At 40.3% G+C, this 17,443-nt stretch overlaps 1 protein-coding gene across 1 annotated transcript in view; it reads right to left on the reverse strand.

Annotated features, from left to right (window-relative positions):
* Positions 1 to 17,443, reverse strand: part of LOC104589014 (Zinc finger, C3HC4 type (RING finger) family protein) — a 103,209-nt gene that overhangs the window by 54,170 nt on the left and 31,596 nt on the right. Inside the window, exons 4-6 of the mRNA XM_010247177.3 lie at positions 3,532 to 5,048; positions 2,699 to 2,962; positions 1,903 to 2,123 (exon numbers count right to left, since the gene is read on the reverse strand). Coding sequence (XP_010245479.1) covers positions 1,903 to 2,123; positions 2,699 to 2,962; positions 3,532 to 5,048 — 2,002 coding nt within the window. The remainder of the gene's footprint in view (positions 1 to 1,902; positions 2,124 to 2,698; positions 2,963 to 3,531; positions 5,049 to 17,443) is intronic.

Raw genomic sequence — 17,443 nt, forward strand, 5'->3', positions numbered from 1 at the left:
GCCAACACAGCAGTAGTTGTCCGTAGATCTCTAACTCCCTTAGAACTCTGAGAACAGTTTTAAAAAAAACTGATATGCTAGGGAAAGTTAGGGTTTTAATCAGTCCTGAAAGGAAGCAATTCAGCCGCACAGTCCAAACTGTATAGATGAGCTTGCAGTAGGGTTAATAAGAAACCCTAGAACCTGATCGGACCTACCAATAAACTTAAGAGTAGCTCTAGGTAGATCACAGGGTTCAGTCAAACACTAAGGCTTGCCGCAGATCACTTTCAAACCCTAGAGTAGAGAGAAACACAGTTCGGCCAGGGTTTGCTATAAAACCCTAGTGAATCGAAGAGAGAAAGAACTAGAATGGTTCTACCTTCCCCTCCAGTTAGGTCCAACCTATCTTCTCTGATAGAACTTCTCTTAAAAAGTAAACAACTTACAAGGAAAAATTAGTTCGCTGCCTTCTAGGGTTACCTGAACCCTAGTCTTCTCTGATCCTTCCTGACCACCAACACTCTGCAACCCTAGCAAGTTTCCAACAATTGCTAGCACCTCTGGCGATCTCCAAGAATTAGTCTGCGAACTCCTCCTTTTCAGCTTTCAGTCCTAGGGAATTCTCATGTAGTCGGCTGGTATTAGACTCACATGAAAAACCCTAACTTGGCTCTGATACCATGTAGGTTTTCAAGACTGCTATTCAGTCTTGACCACTAAGAGATTTCAGGTTCGATGAGAAGAGAAAGTGAAGAAGAAGTAGAAGAAAGAGTGGTGAAAGAGCAGTAGAACATAGATTTTGAGGAGAATAACAGAATGTCAATATTCTGCTGCCGCCACTTTAAGTTAATATATATAGGTTATGCTAGTTACATGAAAGGACATATCTGCCCTTGGTGTTTACATCATAACTGCTAACAAATAACAAACAATATAAAACTGAAACTAGAAATAACAGAATAGCAAAAAAACCACAGCTGTGACTAAATACATTCTACCCTACGGACAGAGTGGGACCACAGCTGTGCGGCCCACATCAATGTTCTCTACAGAGAAGGAAGAAGAGAATAGAGGAAAAAAATGTACGAGAGTCAAAAAATTCTAGCTGGCGGCACCAGGCAATCTACTTTTATATTAGGGCAAATGTACATAACATAAGAGAATGTAAATAGACCAAAGTACCCTTGCAGTACATAACTGAGATATTACATCATGAAGCAAGGCACAAAAATGCAAAAATACAAAAAATTAAAAAATCAACATAGTATTAATTAAAAAATATAAACTTAAATTTTAAAATAAATGTTTTTTATAAAACCTATTATCTCAAATTAAACTACATAAACATAACATATAAAACATAATAAAATATTTAAAATGAAAAATAAAACAAAATCAAAGATAACATATAAAGCATTTCATGTTATGAGCATTCGAAGAACAGTCATTTTGACTATCAAAAGGCAAAATAGGATTTTCAAAATAATTTAGGCATCACGAGACATCATATGCAAATAGAATATGATGGACTACTAACAGAAGGGTAGTATTTGTCCTATGACATCATCTGACAAGGTATATCAGAGTCATTTCAAAAACCAGAGGGTATATTTCAATATTTGGCACATACCAGCAGGGAGGATTAAGTAGTTTTCCCAACAATTTATTATCGTCAACACCGATGCTGCTCAAGTGCTTTTCTACAAGCTACAAATAGTAAAATTTCGATGCAATTAAATTAATTATGCACTTTTGTTTCATATCTGCATAAACTGGATGGGTATACATCCCATTATACTTTTTAGAAATATCATATGAAGATCAAAGAACAGTATTAGGTTTTACAAAACAGAATCTCTAAGCAAGAAATGAATCAATGACATATAATATCAACTGAAAAGCATCATGAAAGGGCGCTACCTGCAAAACTGATTTTAAGAATAGAAGGTTTCTAGATGCATGCTCCCAAAATATGTCACAGATCTGTTTAATCCTCTCTGAGCCATGCTCAATACCATCTTTCATGAATTCTAATGACAGAGGCATGCGGATAATTGTGGAATCTGATAACTTCCATGGCATCTTTTCACCAATGAGCATTGGCTTAAACTGATCATGGAATCTTTCCATCAAGTTAGTACCTGAAATACATTTGCTAAAATCTAGTCAATAGAATTTTTTACTTCTATAAAATAATGACTTGAAGCAGGTGACATTTGGAATGTGGATAATACATTGATAAAACCTGTTGATGAAGGAGATGAAATTTGGAATGAAGAGCATGAGCAGGAGGAGCTTCTTGAGGGGGAAGAGTGAAGTTGGAGTTGAGCAGGGGGTGGGGTTGCGAGGCTCAATTCTGGGGAAGTTTGTGTTCAGAGAATTTTGTGAGTTTTTGTTCTCAAAGGGGGAGTGTGTGTTGGGTATGTAAGAGGTCGTCCTTTGGGGTTGTTGTTAGTTTTTTGTTTTGTGTTTCATTGGTGCATTCTCTGCATCCTTTTGGTGGTTGTAATGCTGATTTATTTTATTTTTAATTTTTTACTTCTACAAAACATTTCTGTTGCTGATAAAAAAACACATAATGTGGATCGTGAAGACAAGTACCAACAAATTTATGAAAATAATAATAACAATATAATAATAAAAACAATAATAATAATAATAATAATAATAATAATGGAAAGCATTAACTGTAAAAGTAAATGAACAAATATAATACCTGTCAAAGAGAACATTTTTGCAGAAGGAACATGGCTTGGAGGTATAGAAAGAGCTAGACCACGTGGGTCAAACATGTAAAAGTAGCCATTTGAAATAACAGATGGAAGATCACAGACAAAATATGTGCTAAGCAAACCTAAGCCATATGTTAGAGTACTGCCCCGCAGCCTCCATGGAGGACGAAGTTGGAGACTGCTTACTTCTTCCCTGGTCAAGGTAGCACCTTCCATAATAACTACTAGAGAGGGTCCTTGAAATTCACCTGACCCATATAAAAATCAAGAAGAAAAAAGTTAGGATACATATATTGCTCATCAATGAATTAAGTTTAATTTAATACATGAGTATGAAATTAAATTGTCCAAAGAAATTCGTAGCGAACACTCAACAGTGGTAGTTCAGCACTAAATACAGAAAGGCCTTTTCTACAAGGAATACTATTAAATTAGCAATTAGTAAGATTGTATTTATGTAGAATACAACGGATCAAAAAAATTATGTAGAATACCACAACTGCCTGTAAAAGGAAAGGTAATAATAAGGTTGACCAGGAAATAAAAGAAAAAAAAAAGCACATATTTGTTGTGTTCAATAAGTAATTAAAGTTCTTCAGTAATTCTCCAACCGGTGCCTCTATCAGGTGGTCCACTCATAACATATTTGCACTGGAACTAAAACATGCCGAATGGACATTTGCTTCAAGGTCAAAACATATGTTTACCAGGAGTTACAGTAGAACAAGACAATGTCAGAGATTTATCTTTATGAATTCTTCTACCACAATTACAACTTCTGACTTTATAAGCTCAGAACATATATAGTATTGATTACCTAGATTGTGTTGGAGTAGAGACTGACGAGGATGTTCCCGCTTGTCAAATATTAGGTGCATCATCCTTGCTTTGCAACAATCTGCCAACTCAAGAAGATCAAACAACAAAAAATTGCTGTTCCCATACAGTGCCAGAAGCTCACTTATTCTATTATAGTCCAAGCATGGTAAATCCTTGGTCGTTTCCTCATCAACTAAAGACAAACAACGAAGTGATTGTATCCCCAACCTGCTAGCCAGATCATTGCTAATACTTGGATGTACAAAATGTTTTGCAGACAAAGAAGCATTTTCCATCCATGGTGCATCGTTATACACAAGGTCCATCGAGCACATCAGTACTCCAGAAGAATCAGGAACTAACAACAGAGTATCAGATGCCTCAGACAATGGCTTATCTGCATAACAGTCTGCAACAGCTTCAAGGACACAATGAACAAAATCTAACTGCTCAGATTGTAATGGAAGACCTTTAACATCATTCTGTAAACGTTGTAGAACATGCAAATAGTCCAATGCATCAAATGTAAGTTTCACGCCTAATGCCAAGAGAAGATCTCTGAACCCTGACAACTCAGATGGAACAGCATACAAATATGGATGAAATTTCACTGGTGAATCAAATGCAAGCTCCTTTGGTGATACAAAATTGTCCCCAATCCAAATACATGGAACACCATCCAGTGCAGATTTTAGAATTCTAAAATCATCAGTACCCACATACTCCTGCAATTTTAAATACAGTGTAGGGATCTCCTTCTGCATTGCAGCATCAAGAGCAGGTTCAACTAAAGAAAGCAATTTAAGCTGGGAATAGCTCTTAGATAACTCAACTAACTGAGAAGATAACACTGTTATGCTCGGACAATCCATCCAACCAAGTTTGTTCTGTACATAAATTGAGTGGCATTCACCATTTAATATATGCATTGCAGATGAAACCATCCACATTTGTGATTTAGGTCGAACAATACCGGGAGGTGCAACTTTTTGTTTGGATGTGAACCATGGAAGTCCTTGTATAGGTGGATCAGTATAAATTGGACACCAAGCTATGGTTTTCATTTCTGACCAAAATTCTTCTTCTGGTTTATCATAGATCATGTCACCCAAACAAGAAACAATGTCCAAATCCAATTTGCATCCGTTCTCCATGTCTTTCTTGGGAAAATCAACACTCACCTCACCATCATCACCTAAATCACTTTGTATCTCACATAATGAAAAATGACTGGTATCATCGCAGCTGTCTTTCTCCAAATGGGAAAGCTTAGATCCTAAAGCATCTAAACAAGCAAGTAACCTACTTCCATAATTTAGAGATTCCAGATCCTCTGAATCATGCAACATCTTAACAGACCTAGCACAATCAAGCAAACCAGTAAACCCTAGCATCCTCTTAAGCCCCAGGCAAACTAAAAGCTCTAGGGCTTCATCATCCAAGAACTTGTCAGAAGGGAAGTAAGCTTCATTATGCAGAACTTTTCGTAGTCCTGGTACACGGGGATCATAAAGCCTGCAGAAGTAAAAAAACAATATTTAGAAGAAAGAATGTCCTACTATCCAAATAACCAAACCAACTTAACTCCTGAATACATAGTTTTATTTGAAGAGAATAAAGTATTAGTTTGTATTTCTGTATGTCAAAACATATCTATACACCATAATTTCCAATAAAGATTTTATCTTTTATGGGGACTACATGTATCTAAACCTTAGAGGAGAAAGAGAGCTTTGAAGGTAAACCAGATACCTTGCTTCACCTTTGTCATCTCACCAAGTAAAAAAATAAATAAAAAATAAAAGAGAGAGAGAGAGAGAGAGAGAGAGATTCAATTCTTCACTAATTTAACAGTCTTCAGTAAATTCATCTCTTATACTACACCAGTGTGAGCTTGTCTTACACCACCTGTCGCAAAGGAGGAGGTTTGTATCAAGTTGGCAGCCAGCAATAAAACCTTTGCCAAATTCCTATGGTCACTGATCCTGAATTGTCTTTCCAAACAGAACAGAATGGCAGAAAGGGATTTATGTAGCCAACCCCATATAGTCATGGTTCAATGAAAAGTGAGTAGGAATCTTAGAAAAGTTGATGAGAGATTTCTTGTGGGAACCAAGGGAAGAAAGAAGAAATCATAGAGTTAGATGGGAGGTAGTCACTAAAAGCAGGGATGAAGGTGGTTTGGCTATGGGAAATATCCAAAAGAAGCAAGAGGCTTTATTGGGAAAGTGGCTATGGAGGTGATTAGGGGATGGGGACAAACAATGGACTACAGTAATTAAGAGTATCCACGAGCAAGCACCTAATGGTTGGGATGTTGGGCTCTTGGCGAGGGCTACAAGTGCTTCTCCTTGGAGATCCATTCATGCTATCATGTCATTCTTCCTTCCTTCTTGCCTTTTATCAAGTACGACTTCTGTAACCAAGTGAAGTTTGGGAAACATCTTTCGATGGGGGATGTGCCTTTCAAAGAACAATTTCCTTTTGTGTATTCTTTCTCCTTGTTCAATACAGGAGTTGGTGTATACATAACTGGATACATCGTCAAAGTTGGATACATTGTCAAAGCTGCATTTAGGGGTGGCAAATGGGTCGGTTGGGTTGGGTTGGGTAAGGGTTGAATACCAACCCACCCATATTGACCCACCAACCCACCATGACACATCGCCAATCCTTGTTAGAGGGTCATAACCCACCCTAACCCTAACCCATCCTAACCCACTCATATTGACCCACTTGACCCATCCATATTGAACCTCAACAACACTCACCCATACTAACCCACCTACCCTCACCTATAAATACAAAATGGGTCGGGACAGCCCGTATACCCAAAATAATAATTTTTGAGAGAATAATCTCTCTCAAAGATTCCACGTAAAAGAACCAGGACAAGTCAACCTGTATACCCAAAAATAAAAACATTTTTGAGAAAATCATCTCTTAAGATTGCCACGTGACAGAAACAGGTTGGGTTGACCCGTATATCCAGGAAAAAAAACATTTTTGAGAGAACCATCTCTCTCGAGACTACCACATGATAAAAACGAGTCAAGTCAACCTGTATACCCAAAAATGCAAAAATTGTAGGTAAATGCAAAAAATAGTAGATATTTGCAAAAATGCAAAAAAAAATACCAAAAAATGCAGAAAATTCAAAAAAAATACCAGAAAATTACAACAAATGCAAAAAATTACCAAGAAATCAGAACTTTTGTAGAAAAAATCAGAAAATATGCAAAAACTACCAGAAAATTGCAAAAAATGCAAAAAAAGCACAACTCTTATAAAAGTGTTTTTACAAAAGTAATTTTATAAAAGTACTTCTATAAAAGTACTTCTGTAAAAGTGCTTTCATAAAAGTGCTTTTATAAAAAGTGCTTTTATGCTTTCATAAAAGTACTTTTATAAAAGTCCATTAGTGTAAAAGTACTTTCATAAAAGTATTTTTGCAAAAGTACTTTCATAAAAGTATTATTGCAAAAGTACTTTCACAAAAGTGCTTTCGTGTAAAAGTACTTTTATAAAAATGCTTTTATGATTTCATAAAAGTGGTTTCGTAAAAGTACTTTCATAAAGTGCTTTCATGTAAAAGTTCTTTTGTAAAAGTACTTTCATAAAAGTACTTTTATAAAAGTGCCTTCACAAAATTGGTTTCGTGTAAAAGTGCTTTCATAAAAGTACTTTTCATAAAATTACTTTATAAAATTGCTTTTGTAAAAGTGCTTTCGTGTGTGAACACGAAAGTTAATAAAATCTATTTTATTTCACGTTTAATCTTAAAATTAGATGTGGCATAGTGGTTTGGAATTGTAATGAGATGTGGATGTGCTAGAAGGCTTGAGTTTGAGTCACTTCAATTATTGTTTTTTGAGATTTGGCAAGTATAGATAGAGCCGACTTTGACCCAACCCATCCTGACCCTAATGGGTACCCTCAACCCAACCCACCCTAACCCTTTTCCACTGACCCTAATGGGTTACTTGACCCATATTGACCCGCCAATAGATTGGGTGGGTATGGGTGGGTTCCAAGGTGGGTGGGTTGGGTGGGTCAAATGGGTTGGGGTCAAGATTACCAGCCCTAGTTTCAATCCTCTTATGATTCATATGGTCAATGATGAGCACCTTGTCAAGGAAAACCAGCCACCAAAACTCTTTAAAAAAAACAAAAAGCCTTAATGATGGGAGGAACCCAAGACTGGGATTGGTTGATTCAAACAAGAAAAGATCTTTCACAAAAATGGAAAAACCAAGACTGGAGAAACAAAAGGGTAGCATTCAGAGGGTGGGTTTTATGCGTGTGGGAGCAGTGAACAGTCTGAAGGGTGGCAGGTCCTTTGCACAGGTTGTAACCGACGCCAACTTGACCTGTTTGAACAAGGAAATGGAGTCGGTCCAAGGAAGAATTGGATCTAGACCAGATAAAACCAAACCGAGTGCGTGTGACTCTTTTAAAAGTCACGTGAGGTCGCAATGGCTTAAAAATGGGCCAAAGCCAAAGCCCATTTGAAACGTCTTGGGTGCGTTTAAAGGCCCATTTGGGTTAACGGGCCCGATCCAGTGGTTTAAGAAGGTGCGTGAGCCTTTAGTAACTCACGTGATTGGGGACACGACTAAGATAGACGATGCTAATGGTCTATCATCGTCCCCAGTCGCGAGACAAGGGGGGGAACACGCGTAGCGCCGAAAAACAGAGAAGAAGCTCGACTTGCAGTGGGTTTCCCGACGAAGGCTGAAGGAGTTTAGCCCCCCACGGCGCTCCTCAGAGAAGTCGAAGCCAAGTTACGTTAAGGGAAGACCTGAAGAGAAGGAAGATAAGGATGAAGGCTGGGCGCAGTGCAGTGAAGGTGATGAAGACTCAGAGGACTGTTTAGTTGATGGTACTAGCTTGGGCAATGTAAACGACGAAGGCAGTTGCGCTGGAGGTGATGTGGATGGGTGGAATATTGTAAGTTTATTTCAGGGTGACGAAGGCAAGCGGTACAACCCGTTCCCAAGACCACAGAGTGTGCAAAGAGGATCAGAAGGGGCAGACCAGGAGAACCGGAAGCAAAGTAGGAACACACCATCAAGGGGTGAACCAGGGGTAGAGTGGAAAGATCACCAGGGTGACCAAAGGACAGAAGTACTTCCCGACCAACCCAGGGAGATAAATATTTACCAACCTCTGGAACAAGAGAGGGAGGCAAGGAGCAGTCCTTTTCCAGCTTGTCCATCAGTCCCAAGTAACCAAGTGATTTCGGTTTGTGCTACTAATGTGTCTCCAGTGTCTTTGGTTCCAGATTCCGTTCCTGCTCCATGTCCTGTAGCCCATGAATATGTAGCCGAGCCAGTAGACGGGCTCTCCGAGGAGGGAGAGACCAAAAGGAAGGAAGGTGGGAAGGTGCCAGAAGGAAGGTTTAGGAGTGAAAAAGTATGGGAAATTATTGAAAGAGTGCTTAAGGAAGTGGAAGGAGAGCTGATCTGGAGAGGGGAAGGGGAGGTAGGAAGAGGGGAGGGGTTAGTGGAGAGGAGGGAAAGGAATGAGGGTAGAGATGGAGAGGACTACGAGGAGAGAGCAGGGTTGGAGGGAGGTAATAGGAAAGGGAGGGTGGATGGAGAAGAAAGAGTAGAGGTGGGACCAGAGGAGAGGAAGAAGGGGCAGGTGGATAGAGATGGAGGGGATCTTGTAGGAAGGGTAGGGCTGGTGGACTCGGTGAGAGAAGACATGATAGCAGAATTTGTAGGGAAGCTAGGTTGCAGATTGAAAGATCTGAATGTGCTGAAAGAAAACTTACAGAAGAGGAAGGAGAAGATCAGAATAAAGAAGAGGAGATTGAGTGAAATAGAGAGATTGAAGAGAGATGTAGAAGGTGATAAGAGGCTCGGGGTAAAGGGAGACAAGAGGAAAGGGGAAAGTAGTGGTAAGTGAAAAGGGGTTCACCAAGAAGCGAATGAAGATTCTTAGTTGGAATGTGAGGGGAATTGGAAGTGCAAAGAAGAGGGCGACAATAAAAGAGGTAATAAGACGGTGTGACCCAGACATTGTGCTGCTACAAGAGTCTAAGAGAATGCAGTTTAATGATAAATGGGCAAGGAGTGTATGGAAAGCCAGGGGAATTAGCTGGGTGGTTGCTCCCTCGTGGGGTGCTTCCGGGGGGGATTGTAACAATGTGGAAGAAGGATGTGGTGGAAGGTCTAGAGGAGTTTATCGGAAAGTACTCGATGTCTCTGAAGTTTAAGCAGCAAGAGGATGACTATACATGGGTGCTCACAAATGTTTACGGACCGAATGACTATAGAGAGAGAGAGGAGTTGTGGGAGGAACTGGCTGATGTTAGAGAGTTGTGGGATGGGCCTTGGTGCATGGGTGGAGATTTCAATGTGATCAGATTCTCGGAGGAATCCAATAAGGTTAACCAGAGGGTGACAAAAAGCATGAGGAAGTTTAATAGTTTTGTGGATGCCTTTGAGCTTAAAGAGAATCCCCTAGCCCATAAGACGTTTACATGGTCAAACCTCCAATCTAGACCCATTTGCTCTAAACTGGATAGATTCCTGTTCTCTTTGGACTGGAAAGAACATTGGGGAACCTTGGCTTCTAGAGCTCTCCCAAGGGTGACCTCAGATCACTGGCCCATAGTATTATGTAAGGAGGAAAGAAGGTGTGGAGGTCCTACCCCCTTTAGATTTGAAAATATGTGGTTACGTCATCCAGGGTTTACTAACAAAGTGAGGGAATGGTGGCATGACTGTAACCCACTGGTAGAATGGGAGGGGATGAGATTTCATAAGAAACTACAATTCTTGAAAGCAAGAATCAAGGAGTGGAACTTGATGGAGTTTGGGAGGATAGAAGAAAGAAAGGGAGATTTGATGGATAAGATTGAAAGCCTTGACTCTAAAGAAGAAAGGGGAGAATTTGGAGAGGAAGACAATGATCTCAGGAGAGAGTTGTGAAGACAGCTAGAGGATTGTCTGCACAAGGAGGAAATTAGTTGGAGGCAAAAATCTCAATGTAAGTGGTTGCAAGAGGGAGACAGAAACACTAGGTATTTCCATTCTCTAGCAGATGGCAGGAGAAGGAAGAACTTTATCTCCAAATTGGTAGTAGATGGAGTCCAGTTAGTACAACAAGAGGAGATTGCCAAGGCCTGTGTGGAGCACTTCAAATCTATTCTAAGAAGGCCTATGAGTAGAAGGGTGTGGGTAGAAGGTTTGGACTGGCCAGATGTAGAGGTGGAGAACAAGAGAAGGCTGGAAAGAAGCTTTACTCGAGAAGAGATCAAGGAGGTTGTGTTTTCTATGGATAGAACAAAAGCTCCAGGGCTGGATGGGTTCACAACTGCTTTTTATCAGGACTGTTGGGATATCTTGAAAGATGATCTCTTGCGGGTGTTTGAGGAGTTTTTCAGGAGAGGAATTGTCAATCCGGGTGTGAACTCTACATTTATAGCTTTAATTCCAAAAAAGAAAGATGCATTCCACCCGAAGGATTTTAGGCCAATTAGCCTGGTTAATAGCTTGTATAAGATCATTGCAAAAGTGTTGTCTATGGGGTTGAAGAAGGTATTGCCCGATATCATTGCACACTATCAAGGAGCCTTTGTGAGTGGAAGACAAATTACTGATCAGATTTTAATTGCTAATGAGAGTGTGGAGAACTTTAAGAGGGATAAGAAGAAGGGAGTGGTTTGTAAGTTGGACTTGGAAAAGGCTTATGACTTGGTGGACTGGGATTTCTTGAGGAGAGTTTTGACTAAATTTGGGTTTGGGGCTAAATGGTGCAAGTGGATCATGGGTTGTGTCAGGAGTTGTCATTATTCAGTACTAGTGAATGGGACAGTGGTAGATTTCTTTCCAGCCAGTAGGGGTATAAGACAAGGAGACCCCCTATCTCCTTTCTTGTTCATTCTAATTGTGGAGGTTCTGGGGAATCTGATTCACAGAGCAAATGCTAAGGGGCTCATTAGAGGCTGGAGAGTTGGGAGGGTGGAAACCCCCCTCACTCACCTATAGTTTGCTGATGACACGATTCTATTTTGTGAAGGCGGTAATGTGAGCTTGATCAGGAACTTGAAGTTGGTGATACAACTGTTTGAGCAAATGTCTAACTTGAAGGTTAACCTTGGGAAAAGTTGTATAGTGGGGGTGAACCTGGAGGAGGGAGAGGTCAGGGAGAGTGCTGAAATGTTGGGGTGTGAAGTTTCGGGGTGGCCTTTGAACTACTTAGGGTTGCCATTAGGTGATAATCCCATGCGAGAGAGCTTTTGGAACCCGGTGGTGGAAAGGTTTGAAAAAAGACTGGTATCCTGGAAAAAGAACTACCTCTCTCTCGGTGGGAGAATTACACTAATTAAGGCCACGCTTGCTAACTTACCCATCTTTTTCCTATCGGTGTTTAAAATCCCAGTGAAGGTCGCTAACAGATTAGAGAAGTTTATGAGAGATTTCCTGTGGGAGCCAAGAGAGGAGAAGAGGGATCACAGAGTTAGCTGGGAGATAGTGTATAGGAGTAAGTCTTGTGGTGGCGTGGGGATTGGGAGTATCAGGAGAAGGAATATGACTATGTTGGGGAAGTGGTTGTGGAGGTTCCCTATGGAAAAGGAGAAGCTATGGGCTAAAATAGTGGCAAGTATACATGGGCTGGAGGACAATGAATGGGACGTTGGAATCAGAGCTAGGACCACAAGCAACTCTCCTTGGAAAGCCATTCATGACCTGCTACCAGTTTTCTCCCCTAATATCAGGTATGACTTGAATTCCGGTAACTCCACAAAATTTTGGGAACAAACCTGGGTGGGGAGCGCCCCTTTAAAGGATCAATTTCCTTCTTTATATGCTCTATCTGATTTGAAAAATGAGCCGATCTCGTCTTTCATCACCCCGTCCTCTTCCACTTCTGGGATTGGGTGGAACTTGGGTTTAAGAAGGGATTTGAGGGACTCAGACCTTGACAGTATTTCGAGCCTTATTGCACTTCTTGATAACGTTGTCTTAGGCCCCACTAGGGAGGACTCTAGAATTTGGACACCTACCCCCAATGGCATCTTCTCTTGTGACTCGTTCTTCAGTCTTAAGTCAGTCCACCAGTCCTACCTTCCCCCCTTTCCCTGTTGGTGAGGTTTGGTGCAGAGCAATACCTCATAGGGTTGGTAGTTTTTGTTGGGAAGCCTATCTGGAAAGAATTAACACTGGTGATCTACTCCAAAAGAAGAGACCCAATACTTGTTTGTCACCTCAGTGGTGTGTTCTATGTAAAGCGGATGGGGAGACTGGTTTTCACCTACTGGTGTCTTGCCACTTTGCGAGGTCAATTTGGGATTGGGCTTCCTTCTTATTTGGACGCAGTTGGAATCCCCCATCAGACTTGCAGGGCCTTTTCTCCCCTACCTTTTTCAGGTGGCGGATAAAAAGGGAAAGGATAATGTGGAGAGGACTAAGGGCTGCAGTATGTTGGATATTGTGGGAGGAAAGAAACTCCAGGATATTCTCAGAAACCCAAAGAGGAGCAGCAGATCTGAGGGCTATCATACATATTAGGGCGGTACAGTGGCTGAAATATTTGGAACTATTCACAGATTACACCGTGGATGACATGTTGAGGAAGTGAGGTGAAATTGCAAATTGCACACAGACCAAGTCAGTAATGAAAGTGGTTTGGACTCCCCCACCTAGAGGATTCTTGAAATTAAACTTTGATGGATGCAGTAGGGGAAATCCGGGGCAATCGGGGATTGGAGGTGTTTTTAGGGACGAAAATGGGATCATCTCTGCCATGTTCTCAGGCCCAATTGGAGTGGGTGACTCCCTTAGAGCTGAGATCCTTGCAGTTATGGAAGGAGTCCGGAAAGCTAAGGAGTTGAACATCAAGAAACTCATAATTGAAGGGGATTCAAAGGTGGTGATAGGATGGCTGACTAAAGATCAAAATGGTTTATGGAAGTATAACAATGAGAGGAGGAAATTCATGTGGCTGGTGCGGGAGATGGAAGTTAAGACATGTTGGGTTAAAAGATTGGCTAATTCCCTAGCTGACGGTTTAGCTAAACAAGGGGCAGAAAGGGATTCACTGTTTTGGGCTAAGCTGTAACTTTAGTGTATTCTTTTCTCCTTTTCTTATTTTTTCTTTCTTTTATGAGGCTCTTAGTGACTCTTGGAAGATAAGTGTGTTTGTCTTCCTCCTGTAAATTTTCTACTGATGATTTAATGAAAGTGTTATTGATCAAAAAAAAAAAAAATGGGAGGAACCCAACCACCCAAGATTCTGCCCACTTCTACCACATCAACAATGTCTAGCAAAGGTTGTGTATATGGAGCAAACAATAGATTTTCCTTTCATCTCATGTTTCCATAAAACTTCATATCACTTTTCTGGAAAAACAAGCAAATCCTACTTAAATTTTTGGTAGTTGATTCTGGCTGATCAAAAAAAAAAGGCACATCCTCAAGCTTTTGAAGAAGTAAACATTCAAAAATTTCCCTGTTTAAAGTGTTTTATGGGATTTTACAAACATCAAAATTTAGGTAAACTCTCAAATTTTGATAAATTGAATGAGGGTTGGAGTAATCGGCCCTTGATGGTTGAGCAATCAAATCAAAGAAAGGGCAACTTTGCCTTTCAATCTAAACCTGAACCAGATGTTGAGACTGAAGATGTTAGCTTGATCCCAACACTCCTGGATCCATTTTTTCTTTAGGAAGTCTTCAAACTCTGGGTTGTAGTTGCTAGTGAAGATCCACTATTTCAATGGAAGGATCAGAAGGTGGCTAGGGAGGCCATCAAAGAAGGCAATCTAAAGAAATTGTTTGTGTTTCAAAAGGCTTTAAGAGAGACGCAAAAACAGAGAACTTCCGAAGGTGAAAGGTCATGGGCTTACTTGTAAATTTGAAAAGTTACAAGCCCCTTGATCGAAAAGAAAATAAAATTTTAAACATTAGTCCAAGTGGGGCCGGCCTAAATGTTAAGAAACAAATTGGTCCAAGTGGGTTTGGTCCAGTGGCTTGTTTGACCCAGCAGCAGCCTAACTCTCTTCTTTTCTAAGTAGAGGTACTCCTATCTCAAGCAAAAGAATAATAACAGAAATAACTATCTTAACTTACTAACACTAACAGCAATATATGGAAGACACACTTCTTGAGAAGTAACTTTCTCTTTGATAAAGTGTCAAACCACTTCAATATGTTTAGTTCTATCATGTTGAACCAGGTTATGGACAATATTAATAGTAGCTTGATTATCACAGTACAACATCAAGGGCATTTCATAAGCAATACCCAATTCTTCAAATAGGGATCTCAACCATAAGATTTCAGCCAGACCATTAGCCACAGACCTGTATTCATCTTTAGCACTGGAACGAGCAACAACATTATGTTTTTTACTTCTCCAAGAGACAAGATTTCCTCCTATAAAGACACAACACCCAAAGGTGGATCTCCTATCATCAACGCACCCAGCCCAATCAACATCCATGTAGACTTTTATTTTCATGTGACCATTATCCTTGAAGTGTATATGCCTCTGCCTGGACATCTCTTCAGATAAGCAAGGATCCTCTCAACTGCAAGAAGGTGAGTGGTTTTGGGGGAATGCATGTATTGGCTAATAACACAAGCAGCATAAGAAATGTTTGGTCATGTGAGGCAAAAACAAAGAAGCTTTCCAACCAACTGTTGAAACATAACCTTGTCTTCAAGGGACTCTCCACTTTCTGCATTTATCCTATGGTTTTGTTCAATAGGTGTGTCAACAGGTTTAACATCTAGTTTTCCAGTTTCTTCTAAAAGATCAAGAACATACTTCCTTTGGGAGACAAAAATTCCACGTTCGGACCATGCTACCTCAATTCCCAAGAAATACCATAGCTCTCCCAGGTCTTTGACCTCAAACTCTTGGTGAAGCAATTGCTTAAGAGAGTCAATTTCACGGGTATCACTACCTGTCACAACAATGTCATCGACATATACAGCAAGTAGAGTCAAGGAGGAATCAATCTTCTTAATGAAAATAGTTTAATCTGACTAGGCCTGTACATAGCTGAATTTTTCAAGGGCCTGCCTGAATATATCAAACCATGCTCTGGGAGATTGTTTCAGTCCATATAAGGCCTTGTTCAGTCGGCAAATCTTCTTCCCCACTTCTGCATTATAAAATCCGGGAGGTAACTCCATATACACCTCCTCCTGCAAATCACCATTGAGGAAGGCATTTTTGGCATCCATCTAAAATAATGGCCATGAGAAATTTGTTGCAATGGATAGTATAATTCTGATAGTATTCATCTTCGCTACCGGTGCAAAAATTTCCAAATAGTCAATGCCATATGTTTGTGTAAACCCCTTTGCAACTAATCTAGTCTTATACCTTTCAACAGAGCCATCAGCATTATGTTTCACTATAAACACCCATCTGCATCCAACCAGTTTCTTCCCTTTAGGCTGATCAACTAACTCCCATGTATTGTTTTTTAGAAAAAAATCCATCTCCACCTTTATTGCATCCTTCCACTCAGGTGCTGACAAGGCTTCCTGCATTGTTTTGGGAAGGGTAATAGCAGCAATAGATGCCAAAAAGGACTTGTAGGATGGATACAACAACGCTTCCCCTTACGAATTGAGAAATACAATGGGTTGTAGATGAGGTACAACAACGCTTCCCCTTACGAATTGCAATTGGAAGATCAAGATCATCCAAAGGAGGGAAAGGCTCAATAATGGGAGGCATGGAAGGTATCTCATCTATAGCAAGGGATAAAGGGACTGTGGTACCTGAATTTGGAGCCACAGAGGGAATTGGAGTTGGCCTGGACTATTGATGACCAAAATCAACATGCCTCCACCGCCTGTGGTACACCCTCAAATCGCGACATCTTTGACAACCCTCCTCACTACACTCCCCTTCAGTGGTTGGGACAGGTAATGGAATTTTTGAAGAATGAGGTCCCATCTCACTACTCTCCCATTTCAAATCTTTAGGATCAAATTTAGAGTGATGAGGTCCAAGAATCTGGACAAAACAAGTGCATCCAAAGGTAGAGGAATGGTAAACAAGTCTTTATCAAAGTAATAATAGGTTAAATGGAGTTCTCATGTCAAGGACCCATGAAGGAACTTAGTTAATGAGGCACATAGCAGTGTGGATAGCATCTCCCCAGAAATGTATGGGAACATTGGAAGTCAGCATAATGTTTCTGGACACCTCTAATATATGCCTATTTTTCCTCTCAACAACCCCATTTTTCCAAGGTGTATGGAGACAAGTACTCTGATGGATAACCCCATGACCAAGGAGATATGAAGCCAATGGTTTTGCAAAGTACTCTTTAGCATTATCGGATTTGAAAGCTTTGATTTTGACCCAAAAATGGGTCAGAACCATCTGATGAAAAATCCAAGTTAGGGAAGGAACCTCATTTCGAGAGCGCATAAGGAACCTCATTTCAAGAGCGCATAAGGAATACCCATGAGAAACGAGTGTATTCATCAACAAACAGCAAAAAATATTTGTATCCCCCCCACAGCAGTGATATGATATGGTCCCCAAACATCGATATGCAAAATTTCAAAAGGAATACTATTTCTTTTATTGCTAAAAGAATAGGTTGTTCTATAGTGCTTTGCAAGTTCACAGCTTTCACATTTTAAACTAGACATTTGAACTAACTCAAACAAACTAGGAAATAAACTCTTCAAAGATCTAAAAGACAAATGACCCAGCCGATTATAACAAAGCATAACATGGCTTACTAACTAAGAAACTAGTGACCTCCCCACTTCTCTATCTTCCCCATGTGAATGCCCTCCAAGCAGGTAGATTCCATTCGTCTCACGGCTAATCCTAATCACCTTCCTTGTGATGTCGTCAGATGCACCTGAATCTATAACCCAACAAGGTTTATTGTTACTTGGGGCTGAAGCATGAAATGC

This window comes from Nelumbo nucifera, chromosome 4, assembly GCF_055504915.1.
Source record: "Nelumbo nucifera cultivar China Antique chromosome 4, China Antique-T2T, whole genome shotgun sequence".
Classification (NCBI taxonomy): Eukaryota; Viridiplantae; Streptophyta; class Magnoliopsida; order Proteales; family Nelumbonaceae; genus Nelumbo; species Nelumbo nucifera.